Below are 17,648 nucleotides of genomic sequence, written 5' to 3' on the forward strand. Positions count from 1 at the left end.
ATTTGTCATCATAAGCATTTATATATAGAATACTTGTTGTAGAACAGTAACTGATTGTAGTTGACATTGATAAATACAAGTCTTAATACAAGATCATAATTAAAATAAAATAAAATATAAGTTTATGAAAATAAGATCATATAATCAATTCCAATTAAACATATTCTTTTAGAATATGTATTGTATTCACGAGAGTTCTTTGATAAGAATAAGTATCAACTAAAATAACCAAATTCAATCCAATGTCAGGAATATTGCTAATCTTTCACATAATTGAAATAACGCTTAAAATAACGTTATTCAAATCAGTGAGGAATTCCCAGAATAAAAGATAATCAATGACAGACATACAAAAGAACAAATGAAAAGTTTTCATAATCATAATTACAGATGACACTTGCTAAAGTACCTGAAGATTAGAAGAACGATCACAATAGAAGATATCAAGCCACTCACTCAATAAGATATAAATAACTGCCTTCAATTAGAATAATTTTTACTTTAACTTAAACTGAAATAAAGATCAGTCTCAAGAATTACTCAAACTGTTTCTTGATCTTTGCTTCTACCTTTTCCTTTCTTACTTAAACCATTATACAACAATGTTCATATATGATTAACTGCTATCGACTGTGATTTAATTCCTAGGTTTAATATAATTTAACCGTGCAATTACGCAGCATCTTATCCTTAATGAAGCTTATCCAAATTAACCTGTAGCCTATTTATTGGATATATTTTACATGTAGCTTATTAATACTATCTTCGTATCGAGTTATGAATGATGGATACATCAGATCCTCCAGCCTCCGTTGTTTTTCTATCCTTCTTTGGCACTCTAACCTTCGCTGTTCTTCTACCATATACTGGTCTTCGAGCCGTGCCCGCTTGAGTGGGGTTGACTCAAAACCTAATCTAAGCCAATCCGAATAGTAGAACTCTGGCACTCTTCTCTGTGCACACGCTTTAGGACCATCATCCACTTGTGATGTATCCTTCTTCGCCTTCATACTTCTTAAATCAATTAATTTCTGCAGCTTCTTTCCGTCATGTTTTGACATGTCAATGAGATACAGTCTTATCATTCTGAACTAAACCTTTACAAATGAATTTGAATAAGATTAGATCCTGATAATTATCAATGCCCTAAACAGCCAAGTTTCACTTTCATCTCAACAGTTGACTATTAACATCAGTTTATAATATTTTTCTTATACATGTCAAATCATATCGGTCGTAACTATCTTCTGTCATCTAATCTCAAGTCTTGCTCAAACTAATGTAAATAGTTTTGAAATCTTTCTTTAACAAAAGTATTCGACTTTAGAACTGTTGTTTGGTCTCGTTAATTCTTTTTTTTTTCATATTTTTTATACTTAAAACACTTCACTTTCTTTCTTCAGCCGCTAATGCCTCAGCCTCTTGAGCTCTTTTCATCAGTAAATCCCTTTTACGTTGAAGTTCGAGCGCCTTTTTAGCCTGCTTGTGTTGGACTTCACACTCATTGGTAGGAACCTCATGCTGTGTATATACAGCCGCATGCGTTATGGGTGCCGACTGCTCATCGATAGCTTCGTATCCATTGACTATTTCAGTAAATGCCTTGTCATCTTTTTTAGCATCTACAAGGAACACAGATTTTCTTTGAGCAGGATATGACAAAGGCTCTATCAAAGTAAGTTCAAATAAGTATCAGCATGTCATATAATTTAAAGATAGTCATCCTTACCCAAGAAGACACGAGCTCTGCTTTCATAATGCTTAAGGCCAAACAAGAGCGTGGGCTCTTTCAACGACATGTCCATTCCGATATCATAATGCTTCGCCTCTTTAAGACACTGAGCCAAGCTGTCATAACACAATACTTTGCGAACATGCTCAGCTTCTACACCAGCAGCCCTTGCCATATAAGCGACGTTCATAGCCTTCAAAGCACCTTTGCGTACTTCAGAGAAATGTGTTTCCAGAAGACATGCCATCAGAAATGGTGTGTGTGGGTCAGCAATTAACTTGAAGAACGAAGCATAATTATTTTGACTTCCAAACACATTTTCTGCTTTATTACGTCTGGATGATGTCTCCTCAATTTCATTGCTTCGCTGTGCCATGGCATGAAACTTTAAAGCTTGTTTGACATAAGGGTGTTTGAATATGTGGGCAGGTTGTGAGGAAATCTGTTTGACAACATCTTTATCCCTAATGTGTGTAATGATATAATAAGCCCTGAACTCAGCTTCATTTGGAGTCTCAATATCCTCTTCACGCAAGTCTTCATAAAACTCCATCAAACTTAGCAAAACTATAGATTTGTTGATAAGCTTAGCGTCTGTATATTTTGCTAAAGCAGAAGTTGCTTACCTTTTCTAAGTTGTTCAGTCTCTTGCTGTTCACTAAACTTGCTTTCATCCATACCACACATTTCATGCAAACACAAGATATGGAACCGTGCAATACGCTCATGCGCTTCGACAGCTGTAACATCCCGAATATTTTGAAGAGTAAAGTCTTGACGGATGGATCTTGTGCGATCACGAATAAACGCATGGCACTTCTCCAATGGATAAGTAGACATGATTTCTTTAATCAAGTAATCCAAAGTGGACTATTAAAATCAAGTGAGTAAAGTAGAAGAGAGAATAATGAAAAGAAGAAGAAGAAGAAAAAAAAAAGGATTCTTACTATTAAAGCCTCTGGGGATCGTACATCAGCAGGAAGTGGTTGATCGTTGCCAGCTGCTGATCGTCTGTACGCCTTAACTGCTTTGTTCCTATCCAGTTTTCCATTTTCATCCATCTCAAGTCTATCAACGTTGTTTTGAATTTCTCTTTCAATCATCTCAAACTCAGGACATTTTGTTTCGCATGTGCCGCGGAAATCGATAGCGTCTTCTAAATGGCGTGGGACATTAGGATCAGGGATAAGGCCATCCTTGATAGCTTGTTCCCTTTCAACAACACGATTCTTCTACATCTATATAATATCTCAGTATTCAAACTATCTATAAGCTGATGTAAAGTCAAGTGTATTTACCTGTGCATATATTTCACTTTTGGAGGTGATACCAAAGCGAGCTGCTCTGTCTTCAGCTGTAACTTTTTGTGCTTGGTTCTTATTTTGCACTTGGCTTCTGTTCTGTACTTGATTCTTGCTCTGTGTCTGTAAAGGCCTGTACTATACGTTAGTTTTGTTGTGATATAGATGAGAAATATACCCTTCGCTAGGTTGAGAAATGTTCGTACGTCCACTATTTTCAAGACCTTTGCGACCTCTACCAAGACCACTGTTACTTGAAAGATCGCCATTGTCATTTTAGGGTTTGGGTGTAGATTGCCTTGATGCAAGCGACTTTTCGCTAGGCTGAGCAAAGTTTCTTTGTCCCTTATTATTATTGAAGCCTAGACGACTTTTATTAAAGCCGCTTTTGGCTGGAGCATTTTGGTTATCACTCTGGTACTCAAGTTTTGATAAAGCTCCAAAGCCTCTGCCAGGACCACCAGTATTCAAGGAAGTGTAACCATCATATTCATTTTTAACGATTGGCTCAGTTGAAGCAAAAATGTTGTTACTGTGTCTTTCTTTGGGCTGGACAAATGTTTCTTGTATGTTGTTATTATTTAAGGATGCTCCACGACCTCTACCAAATCCTGGCGTGTCTTGTGTGTATGAATAGTCATAGCTATCTGCTTGGTTGTAGTGGCCACGACCTCTGCTTGCACCTCTACCCACACCAGCAAATTCATCGTATTGATACATTGCGTTAGGATTTTGTAAGGAGTTATATTCACGAGAGATGCCTTCTGAAATCGCCTCATCAAATGCTTTGAGGTCAACTGGCTTATATTTACACTTTGGTAAGTTAGCAAACACGGATTGCATCATTTTAATTTATTCAATAGACAAGGAATATAAAAGAGATGAGATAAAAACGCAGGAAAAAAGGGTAAAAAATAAAAATAAAAATAAAAAAAAATTCAAGCTTTTTATACTCTCAAATACATATCAAACGCTGCAGAAAAAAAACACACACGCAAAAAAAAGAGTCGTGTTCATCAAATGCTCATGCAAGATAAAAAAATTGAGGCAATTTAATTTAGCTAAACCACCGTGATTTCTTCATTTTGTGGATGGAAAAAGAGAGAGAAAGAGAAAGAGAAAGCCTAAAGACGCGTAGTTTCTCTTTAAAAAACGTTTGTTAGGATAAGTAACTAAAAGAATAGAAATGCCGTAAGAAGGATCCTAAAAGACACTTGAGTTTATGTAAGTAAATTTTAAGTAACTGAAAAGCTAAAAATCCTTCATATAAGAAAGATGTATGATATTAAAACTTTTAGCAAAGATTATCTGCCTTTATTGATACTTTAAGACTTGTATCTAATATGTGTGGACTCTAAATTGGTAAAGATTCTATACGTATATATATAAAAAAGAGGTTATTTGATTCATGGATTGACAAAAGCTTTTCAGCCAAGTGTCACATAGATGTTTAGCAATCACATATAACAATAATCATGCAAAAAGCTATTGTTTATACCTCACTTTGTATTACGAGAATAAAAATCAAAAGCTACGTTTTAAAGTTGGGAAAAGTGGAGAAAGAGAGAGTGTGAGAATACTATGAATACGAGTTTACTACAGTACAAAAAAATTTCAAATAACTTTCTTTTGTTTCCTCAATTGTAACACCTCCAAGAATGAACGATAAGGGTTTATGGATTAAGTGTCGATCTGAATGATATTGATTCGTTTCATAATCATATTAAGTGTTGTATTACGCATCATACCTATTTTTATGAATATAAAGACGAATCTTAAATAATTCTCTTTAATTTTTTTTTCTGTAAAGAATGAGCGCTAATCCTGTAGCCTTAATAAAAGACAGCTATAGGGCAATGAATTAATCTTCTATTGTAATATTTCAAGATAGTAATATCAATAAAGAGTAAACGAAATGGCCTCTCTTTGATCTTTATAATTTGCATTATTTTCCTGACGTTATCAGACTTGATTGTTTCAAGGTTGATTTCCCGCGTAACAGCAAAAGATGCAAATAAAAATACGAAAGTTTATTTAAAAAAAGAGAGGGAGATGGGGGGGACTATAGTTTATCAAAACAGTCTAGAACTGGGGATCGGATTAGTTATTTTTCCTTATTATCCAAATAAATTAAAGTGCCAAACATATAATCCCAAAACTTTGAAGTAACGCCAAAACCTAGACTATAGTTCTTGTAATGATGAGCAATGTGGTATCTTTTGAGTTCCCCAAAGTAAAATTTGAACACTTTTGCGTGATGAAGATAGTAATGAATCAAATCATAACAAACGTAAGCTGATAAAGTACCTGCGATAAAAGCATGTGCGAACGCGGGATAAAATAAAATATGAGGAATTATAAAAACAGGGATACCTAGGATAGCTGTTATTAATGGTGGCATCACTAGACGTAATCTAGACAAAAGTGAGCGCTTGGACACTTGCTTCTATTATTCTCATAGCTTACCTATCCATAGGCATATGATGATGCATACCGTGTAAAGTAAAGTGCCAAAATAGGGCTGTTGGGGTGTCAGGTAAAAGATCGTCTAAATGAAATAAGAAGCGGTGTAAAGTATACTCGAATAATGTCCAAAAGAAGGCACCGGCCATGAATCCTTGAGATGTCCGATGCAAAGATCCATCTGTACTATTGAATGATTTCCAAGCTAGGAAAAAGGAAACAGGAAACCAAATCAATGGGATGAAATACCAATGAGTCTTTGTGAGTAAGTCAAGATATGGATTTTCAAAAAATGGTACAGTATGTGTTGTGTATCTAGGACGATGTACTTGCTCAAGGTAATAGTCTTTTGTAAAGTTTGAGTTCCACATCTGGTAAAGCAAGGGCCTTTGAAGATCTAAAAATGCTTGATCTCTCCCTGTGCCCATCTTATTGCTCGTTTGCTCCTTGTTACTATCAAATTGATTCTCTTGATGAGTGATTATCTGATCAACCTCTCCGATGTAGTATTCTTCAAGTATTTCGTACGTTGCGATTGAATGAGCATGATAGGTACTGTCTTTGAGTATTGCAGTGATATCATCACCAGCAAACTGCAATATAAACTCACTTCCACCAGGATGGTCTTGTAAAAAAGAAGTGACGTTGTATACTTTATTTTGAACAACGACCCAACAAGAACTCCTTGTACAATGCTTCTTAACTTCTTCTCTTTTGTAAATAGTTGCCATTTTCGTTTCTTTTCCTTCAAAAAAAAAAAGCTCGAGATCAGCGTAATTTCTTTTAGAAAAAAAAATAGAGCTATTTAAATATCATTTGAATTTTGATTCCAAATAACCGCAAAATCTAGTTTAAAGGCAAGTTTATCGGTTGATCTACGTAATGGATAAAACGATATTTAACTAAAAACCGTAATACTTTTCCTTTTTTTAGCTGGTTGCCTTTAAAAATAGTATGAAATTAGGTTTATTAAAAAAGATACCAGACAATACAGTTTCATCCAAATTATAATAGCTGAAGGTGTCTTTGAACAATCCAGTGAATAATACTACCTTATTGTTAATTATGATCAATGATACCATGGTGTAAACTACAAGAGGAAATAAGAATAATTTTTAGACACTTGTTTACTCTAAAATACATACCATAAAATACAAAGAGCCGCATAATTTATTCCTCGGTAATAATAATAAAGGTGAACATCGAATGTTAAACTCGGTAAGAGAAAAAGGCACAAAGACTTTCTTTATAAAGCAGCATTTGAAGCTTACTACTACATGACTAGTCGCCTAATAGGCTTCTATTAATTATATTCATACAATAGGTATACGAGACATGATTTGCATTTATTTTATACGCAAGGCGATTTAGTGTACTGCTATTAAGTGCTTTCATTGCCTTTATGCCAGGATTCGAACTTCAGATTGTTAATGGCATCATAACATTACTATAAATGTACCTTAGTCCTGGTGTATCTTATAATTACTCTGGATTAGCGATAATTATCTGTATCTCACAAAACTATTACCGACACATTTAAAATGTTTGCATCACTCCTTTATTTTAACCAAAGAAAGGAGATTATTGCGCTTTTAGCTTATGATGGCTAAAGTGAGACTCTCTTTCTTGATAATAGTAATGCTTTTCTAGAAGCACCCAGAAAGCATAAATCAATAGTTTAAAATGTCTGCTTTTTTTTTTTTTTTTTTTTTTTTTTTTTTTTTTTTTTTTTTTTTTTTTTTTTTTTTTTTTACTTCATTTCTTGTAGCGCATGCCATCTACCATCATCACAGTTAAGTAGTTCTGCTTCCGTACCAGCTCCCACTTTGTCCAACCAGATGGTCTGATAGCTCAATTTCTGCTTGCGTACCAGCTTGTCTAAAAGATGGCATGCATTACTGTAGTGATCATCACGTTATGTTAAGCTTATATTGAGAACAGAACATCCTCTCGAGCTTTTGAAATTGCTGTATGTGGTTCTAATATCAGTGAAAGATACTCAACCGTGCTTAGAAAGACGGTATTCAAGTGTTTTTGGACGTGGATGTAGATCTTTAAAAACGTCAGATCTCTCCTTAGTTTATATTTTTTATTGTAAAAGGAGGATTTTATTTAGGTGCCGCAAGGCGTACACCATTGTAAGCGGTAAATAAAGTACAATCAGTTTTTTTGTTTTTTGTTATTTTTGATCTGCAATCCGTGCTAAGTTTGATAATGTCAAAGAAACCTGAGGTAGAGAACTGAGAGGAAACACCCTATGGATTAGCCTTGTAGTAAACAACTATTGTTTTCTTTGTGAACCTTGAGGATTTGCCTAGTGTCTCTTGCTACTACTTTCTGAGGTCAGCATTGATGGTCTTCAAAAATAAATTTGCAGTGAAGTTGCCATAGAGAGAGCAGCACAGAAGTGTTGATATCCATGTAGGTCACAGAGAATGAAGGAGCGACGTCAAGGCCAGAGGAAGGAGGGAGTTGAGTGAGGCTACAAGTCAACTTGGCAGGATCAACGAAAAAGCGAGAAATTGTTTGCCAGATTCATGTTTGAAGGGACAAGACCAGATAAAGTCTCCAATTTATATTTTGAAAAGTATAAAACTATCAGTCTTTTTTTTTTTTTTTTTTTTTTTTTTTTTTTCGTAAAATTATTTTCCACCTTTCGTTAAAATCGTAAATTCTTGGTAAAAATCCTGTATGTAACTTATATGGGCTCGGAATAGGAATAATAACAGCTTTACTGAATAATTAATATCAAAAGATAGAGTATCCTTGCTTTTTCTACTTCCTTTGAAAAGCCTTTGTATGATGAATCCACAAAGGAAGAGAAAAAGCAAAAAGTGAGTAGAATAGAATTTATAAGGAAAAGTGTAATACAAAGAAAGTAAAAAAGGTACAGGTTAGTGCAACTGCTGTATGCAAATTTCAAGCTTACTATCGAATGAGATATGTAGGCTTTCCCATTCTATGTTCCCATTGCCGATCTCAAGCTTACCTGCATTCTTAATTACGGTGAAACATTGTTCGTTCAAAGAGGCTTTAAGGAATAACTTAAAAAAGTATAAAATGCCATGTTGCGATGACAGGTCAAGTCCAAGCATGTGATGAAAAGTAAATAAGCAGAGCGAAGTTTTTCTGAAAGTTCAATTGAAGTAAGAAAAGTGACAGGCTTGATGCACAGAAGAATTTACATGTGAAACATAGGGGATAAAATGGTGAACAATTGTAATCCATACCCTTTGGTCATCTTCTGAGCGAATATGGATATCCAATATAACAACAGTCTACAAGCTGTACGCTTCCTTAAGAAGTATGTTGGAAAGGACGATGAAGTAAAAATCACGCTCAAAAACGTTCAAAATGCTGGTGTTAGCTGTTAAAGGAGCCTAGTTATGTTAATGGAAGGGATCACTACTCGACCTGTATCGCTAATACCATTGAGGCTTATTATGGCCTACTATTCTCATATAAACACAAAAGCTTTAGAAATGTTATGTTTATCGGTACAAAACGCACTCAGAGAGATTCAAGAAGATTTAGAAGACATCTACTGCAAAACACATGTCCATACGTACTATATTAATCTATTACTTTTGAGTTACTAACTATTCAATAGAATAGAACTGTATAAAGTGAGACACAGCGCTTCTGATCTTATTTAATCGCAATTATTCTCATTTTACTAAAGAGATTCCTTTGATAAAGATGAATGAATCAACGACGAAGCCTCTCCTCTTTTTATAACATTTACCTTACAAACTATATCTTTTGTAATAGAGCTAAATCCATACAAAGAAAAGACTAGCCTTACTTTTGGAGAGCATTTAATTAAAATGAATGACGAAAACTTTTATTATCCGCAAGCTGCTTTTTTTTTTTTAAAAAAAAAAAAAAAGCAATGTTTGGCAAGACACTTGTGCAATTAAAGTTAGGATTCTCAAGTTGGAAAGATTGGTAAATACATCAACATATTAACCAATAACACTGTTGCGATGGCTTTACGGATAAAAGTTTTGTTTAAATAGCCTCCGTGTCGACAATGGCGGTATTGAAGTGCACAGAAGGGTAAATGTGTAAATTTTTGGTGATGTAGCTGAAGTTAAAAGATACTTGTAAGTAGTTCAAGATGAGCCGTTAGCAATGATCGGGTCTGTCAATACCGACGAAAATTCTATCTTCAAGCAGCCGATTACCGTAATGAAAATCAACTCGATCGCTTTTATCTCTGGCACTTTTGGAGTAGGAAAATCCTAGGTTCTAAGAAGACTCGAAGGATATTCTAGGCTTCAAGGATATAAGGTAAAATAGACAAGATTCAATTGTGCTTAGAGCAAGGATAGTAGTTTATCTTTACATCTATAATAAGCTTTAAGTTGCTGCCCGTATCATTTCTGGTTTGACTGTGCAAAGATATTTGGCATGACCAGCAGATCTTCAGTTTTTAATTACCAAACGTTGGATTTCTACATAAAGCCATATCTCAAGGCTCTACTACGAACTGATAAGTGCTTAATGATAAGTATCAAGCAGTTGGGATCCATCAATGAAACCCTTATCAAGGCAACCCAAATAGTAACCACGATAAATGGTGTCAAAATAGTATTTTTTATGATATTGCACAAGTGCTACCAGTAAATAAGGACGAGAATACTATTTGGGAATCAGAACCATCCAATTCGGTGAATTAAGATCATCTATGCCAATAATTACCACAGTAGGATTCATATTTCACCACCATACTCAACAAGGCCAGAACATGCAATTTTGATGAGTCTGTGATACGATTTACCAATGAAAGAACAAGATACAAACCAAAATTGCCTATACAATACTTTAAAAGATACACAACGCGTAAATTAGTCCGAAAAGCCAATGATAAGGGACACGAAGAATTCCTTGGCGAACCAATTGTTATCGATACCTGTGTCAACTATATTGGCACGAAAGAAGTGACAAGCGCCGCATTGAGGAAGTCTAGACTAGCCCAAACCCTGTATCTGGAAATCAATGTACCAGTGATGTTGTTCCAGAATGTCAATGTCATTTACGGTTGGGTTAACGGCGTTTGTTGTATTAGGTTTGATTGTTATTTGAAGATAATGAACGTTGATGGCCAACTACTAAGGTTCTTCATTGGAGTAAGGAGGATGGAAGGGAAGAGTTGTGTATTCTGGATGAGAGCAAGTAATTAGAGAAGTATTTAAAATGAGATACTACTATTAACGATACTACCAGTTATTTCTAATGTGATGAGTGTATATGGATTATGTATAGTAATATAATATATTGTATAGCCACAGCCATTACTGTTATCATAGTTACAATCACATCCATACTATATTTAGTATCATGATCTTAGTGTATCATGTAGTCAGAGTAGAGGAACGACGTTACTATAAAGGAAGTACGAAGTCTCATCAAGAGTGAGTAGGTCTTGTCTGATACGTGTAAGCTTGCATTCGAGTATTGTACTACTAAACTATTCACTGATGTGTTCAGTGATGTTGCACAAGTCGACTGTGTTGATAAAAGTATCTAAGAAAGTTTATCAATGATCATCAGTCACTGGGGGCTGTATATCATATTCAAAGAATAACACAACAAGTCCCTGATGCCAGGTATACAAGAACTCAGTTCCCAGTTATTCCTGCTTTTTAAACCACTATATACAAGACTCAAAGCGCCACTATAGACCGTGTTGCTATCCATTTGGACAATAAGTTAACCCATGACTCGCTTTATATGACAATGTCTAGAGTGAGGAAAGCAGAAAACGCATGCTTCTTTAATGCATACCTCCCTATCTTCAACAAGCGAAAATATGGTATTGATTATGATGCTATTGAAATGGTTAGAAAGAGAGCGAATAAGAACTATATAAATACTTTAATAACTTCAAAAAAGGAAAGTTACTATCAATCACGGTTCTCAGTTAAATATTCAAGCAAAACCTGTAAAAGAAAAAACAGCAAACTTTAAAAAGGAGAAAAGAAACGACAAGAAAGTCTCGAGCTCAAGAGGGGGAGATGTGAAGGACTTGAAGTCTAAAGTACAAAACATATGCATCCATGTTTAATAAAGCTCAATCATAAAGCAATGGAGAATGCGTTCTATTTATTATTATTTTCGTAGATGTTTTGTTTTTTTTTTTTTTTTTTTTTTTTTTTTTTCAAAAAAAAAAATAAACAAATAAATAAAAAGTTGGCGAGTTACAAGAATACGCAAAAGATTGATCTTGAGCTTTGTAAAGATGTTTCACAGAGAACTAGATTTGAAACAAATCTCAAGTTCCCATTGATACAATGCACTATCGTTGTATGTTCTCACGTATCCTATTCATTTTTTCTTACGCTTGACATGGCAGATTGAATACGTTTATCCGGTCAGCCTTTTTTATATAGGACTCCTAAGAGAACATGGTACAAAAAGTCAATAACAAATAAAATAGTTCGGTGCAAAAGGACTAGAATAGTTTATTGTCTACCTTAGAGAAAAATGCTAGAACTGTGGTACATGCCATCTTAAAAGGTAACTAAATAAAGGGTGTATCTTATCGCTCAAATGGTGATGATGTAAGTACACATTACACATTTGTTTATTATAACATCTACTTTATTTTTTTTATATATAAAAAAAAAAGACAACAGATGAATAATAAAATGTTATTTTTTTTATATTTGAATCTTATTATTGGGTTACAAAGTTATTAGATGGTTTTAAAAAAAAAAGTTGAAAGGAAATTAAAAGCGTTGGATTAAAGCTCAAGAGAAGAAGGAGGTAAATGAATGTGGGTGATGTCTGTGCAAATATCTATCAAGTAGTGAAATATGCTTCATGTTAATTGTATATTGCAACCAAATAAAATATCCCACGCCCTGACTAATGCCATGTGGTACTGAAGACGACTACACTAAATCCAAATGAAGGTTTCCCACGAAGGAAATAAATGCATTCAAATCAAAGCAGCAACATGTTTTGAAGGAGGGGCTGTTTTGCGCTTTAAAACAATAAAAGAAAGTTCTCGTATGAATAAGTCGGGGATGCAAAAGTCTACCCAAATTTTGCATATTTTTTTTTACAGAGCAACATGTAACACAAGCTATTGTTTACATTTTTCTGGTTTTAAGGCTCTTTGAAATGTTTTTCATCTCCCATAAAGGATTATTGAGAACAAGAATATCTCATCTTATGTTGATCACTCATTCACTTGTAAGCTTATTTCTTGAGAAAGTGAAGCACTCTATGGATAACTTTTAAAAAGACAGTATTAAAATGGTATCTGCACACAAATATTATAATACCACATGAATTCTCATATAAAACAGATAACAATAATCCCCTTTACTCATTCTCCTTCTTTTTGGTTCCGGAATATCAACAAATGGTTTAATAAAAAAGGGTTACGTTGTACAAGGAGTGGGGAAAGAGTAAGCACAGCTCCTAACGTTTTTTTTTTGTTGTATGATCAGTCATAACTCCGAATTTCATTCGTTTCATATAAATAGAATACAAACCTTCCTTTTCTTTTCATCCTTCTTTTACTTTCACAACATGCTTAGCTCAGAAACTAGACCTGATTTGACAATTTCACTTCCAAAGCATTCACAATCCACACCCACTCCGCATTATTATGAAGAACCTTGCTCACCTGCTTCAACAACCAATTCATTCATCTCCAGTGTATCCTGGATAGCTGAAAAATCAGCTTCTGAACTTGGTGCTTTATTGAAAAATGCATATAAATCACTTCGTGAAAAAGAAAAAGGTTTTTGTTTTTTTTATTATTATTATTTCTATTTATTATTTTGCACATGTTTATATAATACGCACATTGTAGACTTGGTGCTTGTAGCTGAAATTGGAAAATCTTTATTAGAACATAATCAAAATTTGAAAGCAGACTATGATAAGCTATTACAAAATGTGTCCACATTGAATGAAAGACGAGAGGATATGCGACTGATATCAAATAAAAAAGCATACGATAAAATCATTGAATCACTTGAACGTAAGAATGAAGAGATTCAATGTATGCTGGAACGTACAAATCAACACTCTCATCTAACACAGCAGAATCATGAAAGAAATCAACGTAAGCTAGAGACAGAGATAGAAATACTTCAGAGTAGTCTGGATATTGCTGCACAAAAGATTCAGGAATTAGAAGAAGCACGGATATTGAGTCAAGAGAGAGTGAATAGACAACACGAGTCAAGAATAGAACAGCAACATAAAGAAGATTTGATCTTGCTCGAAGAATTATCGGCCAAGATAGAGGATTTATACAAGGAGAATAAATACCTTCAGAAGTCTAAAAAAATAGTAGAAGAAAAATTAACAATCACTTTAAAAGATTTGGAAAGGTTACGAAAAGAGTTTGAGCAATTTGAGATCACACAAGAAGGTTATTTGACATTACAAGAGGCCTTTCAACGACAGACGGATCATGTCAAGGAACTCAACGATCGACTAGAAGAACACAGGGCGGTACTGTCACAATATCATGAGAAGGGGCCTCTCAGTAACACATCGAGTTGTAATCTGATGCATGAATTGAAGGATTCTGTAGCCAGTCTGATGAAAGAAAGTGATCACAGTGACTTGAGTAGCAGTGATTCAAGCTATTCTTCAAAACTGTATGGTTTTGCCTCTTTGACTGAACGACATCTTGCGTCATTTTATAATGCACCAGCAGACTATGCTTTCGATACCATCCTATCCACCGTGGGCATCGATGACCGTGCGGCCCTGCATGAAGCCGAAAAGTTGTTTTGTAATCATGAAGAAGAAAGACTGTTTGGTCCTGAAGGAAGCGAAAGTATCTATGCCGAACTCAACCTCTATCCTTCCGATCAAATCTTGCCAATCACCCATCTTCCCCAGCAAGAATTACAACCAAAAGGGTTGATTCATCGCATCTTGTTTCACATTCGTTACCTCTTTCGTTCCGTCTTTCGATGGTGTCGGTTCGCTCTCATCCTGGTCACTGCCATCCTCATCAATTTGTGGAAAGGGCCTGATCTCATCCTGGATAAATAAAGACACATCCAATCCTCCCTTCTTCCCTTTCCTTTCCTCTTTGTATTCGCTTTCTCTCCTTGTTGATATGTATATGCCCTTTTATGATCTAATAATAAAATAAAAAACAACAGTCTCTTGTGTACATTTCAAAAGCATCCCCTTTCTTTATTCACTTCAAATCGTCCTTTAAGACTTCACTGATCATTTCATCGTACCAGGGTGCATACACTTGACGATGGAATCGGGTTAGGGTGATGATACGTTGAGAAAGTAATTGAAGGTTGTGCTTGATGTGCTCTAAACCATGACTCGTAATCACCGTATCACTCACACATTGCTTGTTCTTTATGGCACTCTTGATCACCGAGGCAACACGACGGGAAAGGAGCGAGTAAACTGTATCTGTGTGTGACAGGGTTTTGTCCACCATGCTTCGTATCATCTCTCTCCTTTCAGTGACATCTCCTACTGCACGTTCGATCTCCACCGTCAGATGATCGATCCAGGTCGATTGGTCTTCCAAGATAGCAAAGAGCTTGGTCGCCAGTTCGGATTGCTTTTGAGCACTGATCGTTCCAAAATTGCGTGCGAGCATCAAGAGGGCAGCCACGATGGTGTTTGCTTGAAACTCGTTTTGAAAAGAGGTGATCCGTTTGGCGTCCAGCAAAAGTGTCTCGGGTAGTTCATCCGCCGTCAGGACCTTGGGATGTTGCAAGAGAGAGACAAAGGCTTCTGCAAAGATAGCGTCATGACCTCTTGCATTTGGACATCTCTCACCAGACGCTGTCAGCCATCGCTTGGTTCTGACGAGCTGAATCATCCCACTGCTCAGCATCTCTGCGAATTTTTCACGTTCATAATCGACAGCGATGGGCATCAAGGAGCGCCGAAGGGTTCTCAAACGAAAGTTGGCCATGTCAAGGCTCATGTTGTCCAAAAGGTGAAAGATGCCTTTGAGCTGCTCCACTGGCTTATCGACCTGTTGACGAATTGCTTGTATCTCGCTATCACGAACAGGGGCACATAGGGTTGCCATCATGTCGGTCAGATAGCGAATCATTTGGTTCATGTCAAATGTGTTTTGTTTGATTTCTTGCTTGATGAGATCAAGGTCGATTTCATGCTCTATGCGTTGGTATAGATGACTCTTGGGGCTGATGAGTGACAAGAAACGCTAAGATGACCGGTAAGTGTCTTTTTCTTTTTCATTCAAAATGTACCTGTTTGATGTCATGAATAAGGCCAGGCACACATCCTGCCATCTCTCCTCGTTCAATTTCCTCCACAATTTGATCAAAGAGCGCCTTTTCAGCCACCTCTTTCACTTGTCTTTCCAGTGCACTTTCTGCCACATGATTCTCTAGTGAAAACTGGGGATCCAAGATCAACTCATGTGCCAGTTGTAGATTGGTAAAGAATGAAGATGAGTACTGATTCAACAGTTGGTTCATTTGTTCCTTGTTGATCTCATCCTGTTCTTTCGTCATCTCATCTCGTTCCTCTACCTCGGGCACACGAGGTTTTACTTTCTCTTGTTGTCTTCTTCTACCTGTGGATGTGGAAGCAGCGGACTTTTCTAGAGCGCGTTGCAGACTTTCCAAAGCGACACTGCCCCCGAGTTGCTCTAATCGAAGTTTGACTCGATCCAATTGTTGCTGAAGCTCGTCTCCTACGGATGGGTCATTGTCAGCAATCATGTTTTGACGCAAAGTGGAAAGCTGAACATAATACGCAATCAGATTATCTACAAACTGGTTACGGTCCTTTGATTTCCATAACTCAAATAAGGTCATGTATTCATTCCAGACTTCAACAAATCCAAGTCTTGCTGCCGTCGCTCCAGGATGACCGTGCGCACTCAGCCAGGTTTCGAATAAGTGAAGCATACGTTGGGCGGAGTCGTATAATTTCTGTAGACATGAGGAGAAATAGTCTGAGTATCTTGATGACTAATGTATCCCCCCCCCTTTTTTTTTATAAAAAAATATACCTTTTCATCTTCATTTTCAAGACTTAAAATCTCATTTGGACACATGAGCATGACGTAGGATGTTAAAAAGACACGGGCTCGATGACGACTGTTATCATCCTTTTGTTTTAGAGCTGTGTTCAATATTTTGGTTGTAACAACAATCACTTTTGGTTCATAAAGTAATTCTCCAAGTGCACTAAAATCTAACCAAGTCTCTGGTGCAGAAGGTAAAGGTAACTTCAACTCACGAAAATGCTTTAAAATGATTGACCAAGAGGAAGGCTTCTTTTTCTTCTTGTCTGAGGATTTCTCGACTGGTTCTTGAATGTTTGCTGTAGTGGTATCTGACATTGGATTAGGAAAATAAATGGGTTTTTCTATTTGAAGAAAAGAAGTGATAATTGTCGTTTTAGATTTTTTTTTGCTGCTTTTTATAATGATTTAAATAAGCCAATAGTCCATTTTCTGTCTTTTAAAATTTTCTTTCAATATCAGCTTTGTGTTTTTCTGCATATTCAGAAGTATATGAATGATCTATTAGCATACCTTGCTCTTCCTTTCCATAACGTCAAATTCTTGGTATTTAATCCTTCCTATTGTTCGCTTGATTAGTTTCTATAATGCTGAAAGGTATGAAATTTCTAGTAGAAAAAGCATATATTCAATAAAGTCATTACGTTATGTGTCCTATTATAAACAAAAATTCACTGACTATTTAACTTCTTTTGATTTCAAGAATATCTTTCTTTTTTTTTTTTTTTTGTTTAATAAAAGTAGACATATAGCTTTGAATTTAATTCCTTCAATTTATAAGCAGCTGATTAATACATTAAAAAAAGAAGAACGTAGAACATTTAGCTTATCATACATGTGCTTTTGTTTACTTTTCATCTCTGCTTACAAAAGCATTCAAGAATTTAAAAATTTGAGCTTTACACTGTTGCGCAAAATTCAATATCACTTTCTCATTGAATTTTTCTGTATAGGGGGGGATACCAGAGTAAATATCTTATTTGAGTTGATCGTTTACTGAAATCCAACATACTATAGAACTCATCTGGAGAGAAAGCACTGTTATGAAATTGAACTGAATGCAGTGGTTTACATATAATTTAAATTTAGCTGTATAATCAATCTAATACCATCTTCATTACCTGCTAGCCTT

At 35.6% G+C, this 17,648-nt stretch overlaps 7 protein-coding genes across 7 annotated transcripts; 2 read left to right on the forward strand and 5 right to left on the reverse strand.

The window, feature by feature from the left end:
- Nucleotides 1-623: 623 nt before the first annotated feature.
- On the reverse strand, nt 624-1,061 carry RO3G_14044 (uncharacterized protein; the record flags this gene model as incomplete). The annotated part of the gene is made up of 2 exons (XM_067668628.1): nt 624-644; nt 744-1,061. The coding sequence occupies 2 exons, from the start codon at nt 1,059-1,061 to the stop codon at nt 624-626; spliced, it is 339 nt and encodes a 112-aa protein (XP_067524729.1).
- Nucleotides 1,062-1,386: 325 nt separating this feature from the next.
- On the reverse strand, nt 1,387-2,835 carry RO3G_14045 (uncharacterized protein; the record flags this gene model as incomplete). Its single annotated transcript, XM_067668629.1, has 4 exons — nt 1,387-1,667; nt 1,730-2,299; nt 2,359-2,602; nt 2,680-2,835. The coding sequence occupies 4 exons, from the start codon at nt 2,833-2,835 to the stop codon at nt 1,387-1,389; spliced, it is 1,251 nt and encodes a 416-aa protein (XP_067524730.1).
- A 474-nt stretch (nt 2,836-3,309) lies between these two features.
- On the reverse strand, nt 3,310-3,879 carry RO3G_14046 (uncharacterized protein; the record flags this gene model as incomplete). The annotated part of the gene is made up of 1 exon (XM_067668630.1): nt 3,310-3,879. The coding sequence occupies one exon, from the start codon at nt 3,877-3,879 to the stop codon at nt 3,310-3,312; it is 570 nt and encodes a 189-aa protein (XP_067524731.1).
- Nucleotides 3,880-5,137: 1,258 nt separating this feature from the next.
- Nucleotides 5,138-6,227, reverse strand: RO3G_14047 (uncharacterized protein; the record flags this gene model as incomplete). Its single annotated transcript, XM_067668631.1, has 3 exons — nt 5,138-5,447; nt 5,500-5,581; nt 5,684-6,227. 3 exons carry the CDS (start codon nt 6,225-6,227, stop codon nt 5,138-5,140), a joined length of 936 nt encoding a protein of 311 aa, XP_067524732.1.
- A 3,161-nt stretch (nt 6,228-9,388) lies between these two features.
- RO3G_14048 (uncharacterized protein) lies at nt 9,389-9,744 on the forward strand (the record flags this gene model as incomplete). Its single annotated transcript, XM_067668632.1, has 3 exons — nt 9,389-9,444; nt 9,516-9,535; nt 9,611-9,744. 3 exons carry the CDS (start codon nt 9,389-9,391, stop codon nt 9,742-9,744), a joined length of 210 nt encoding a protein of 69 aa, XP_067524733.1.
- A 3,297-nt stretch (nt 9,745-13,041) lies between these two features.
- RO3G_14049 (uncharacterized protein) lies at nt 13,042-14,529 on the forward strand (the record flags this gene model as incomplete). Its single annotated transcript, XM_067668633.1, has 2 exons — nt 13,042-13,255; nt 13,328-14,529. The coding sequence occupies 2 exons, from the start codon at nt 13,042-13,044 to the stop codon at nt 14,527-14,529; spliced, it is 1,416 nt and encodes a 471-aa protein (XP_067524734.1).
- A 342-nt stretch (nt 14,530-14,871) lies between these two features.
- RO3G_14050 (uncharacterized protein) lies at nt 14,872-16,834 on the reverse strand (the record flags this gene model as incomplete). The annotated part of the gene is made up of 4 exons (XM_067668634.1): nt 14,872-14,913; nt 14,981-15,685; nt 15,732-16,421; nt 16,502-16,834. 4 exons carry the CDS (start codon nt 16,832-16,834, stop codon nt 14,872-14,874), a joined length of 1,770 nt encoding a protein of 589 aa, XP_067524735.1.
- Nucleotides 16,835-17,648: the final 814 nt, after the last annotated feature.

The sequence above is a fragment of the Rhizopus delemar genome, genomic scaffold (genome assembly GCF_000149305.1).
Source record: "Rhizopus delemar RA 99-880 supercont3.13 genomic scaffold, whole genome shotgun sequence".
NCBI lineage: Eukaryota > Fungi > Mucoromycota > Mucoromycetes > Mucorales > Rhizopodaceae > Rhizopus > Rhizopus delemar.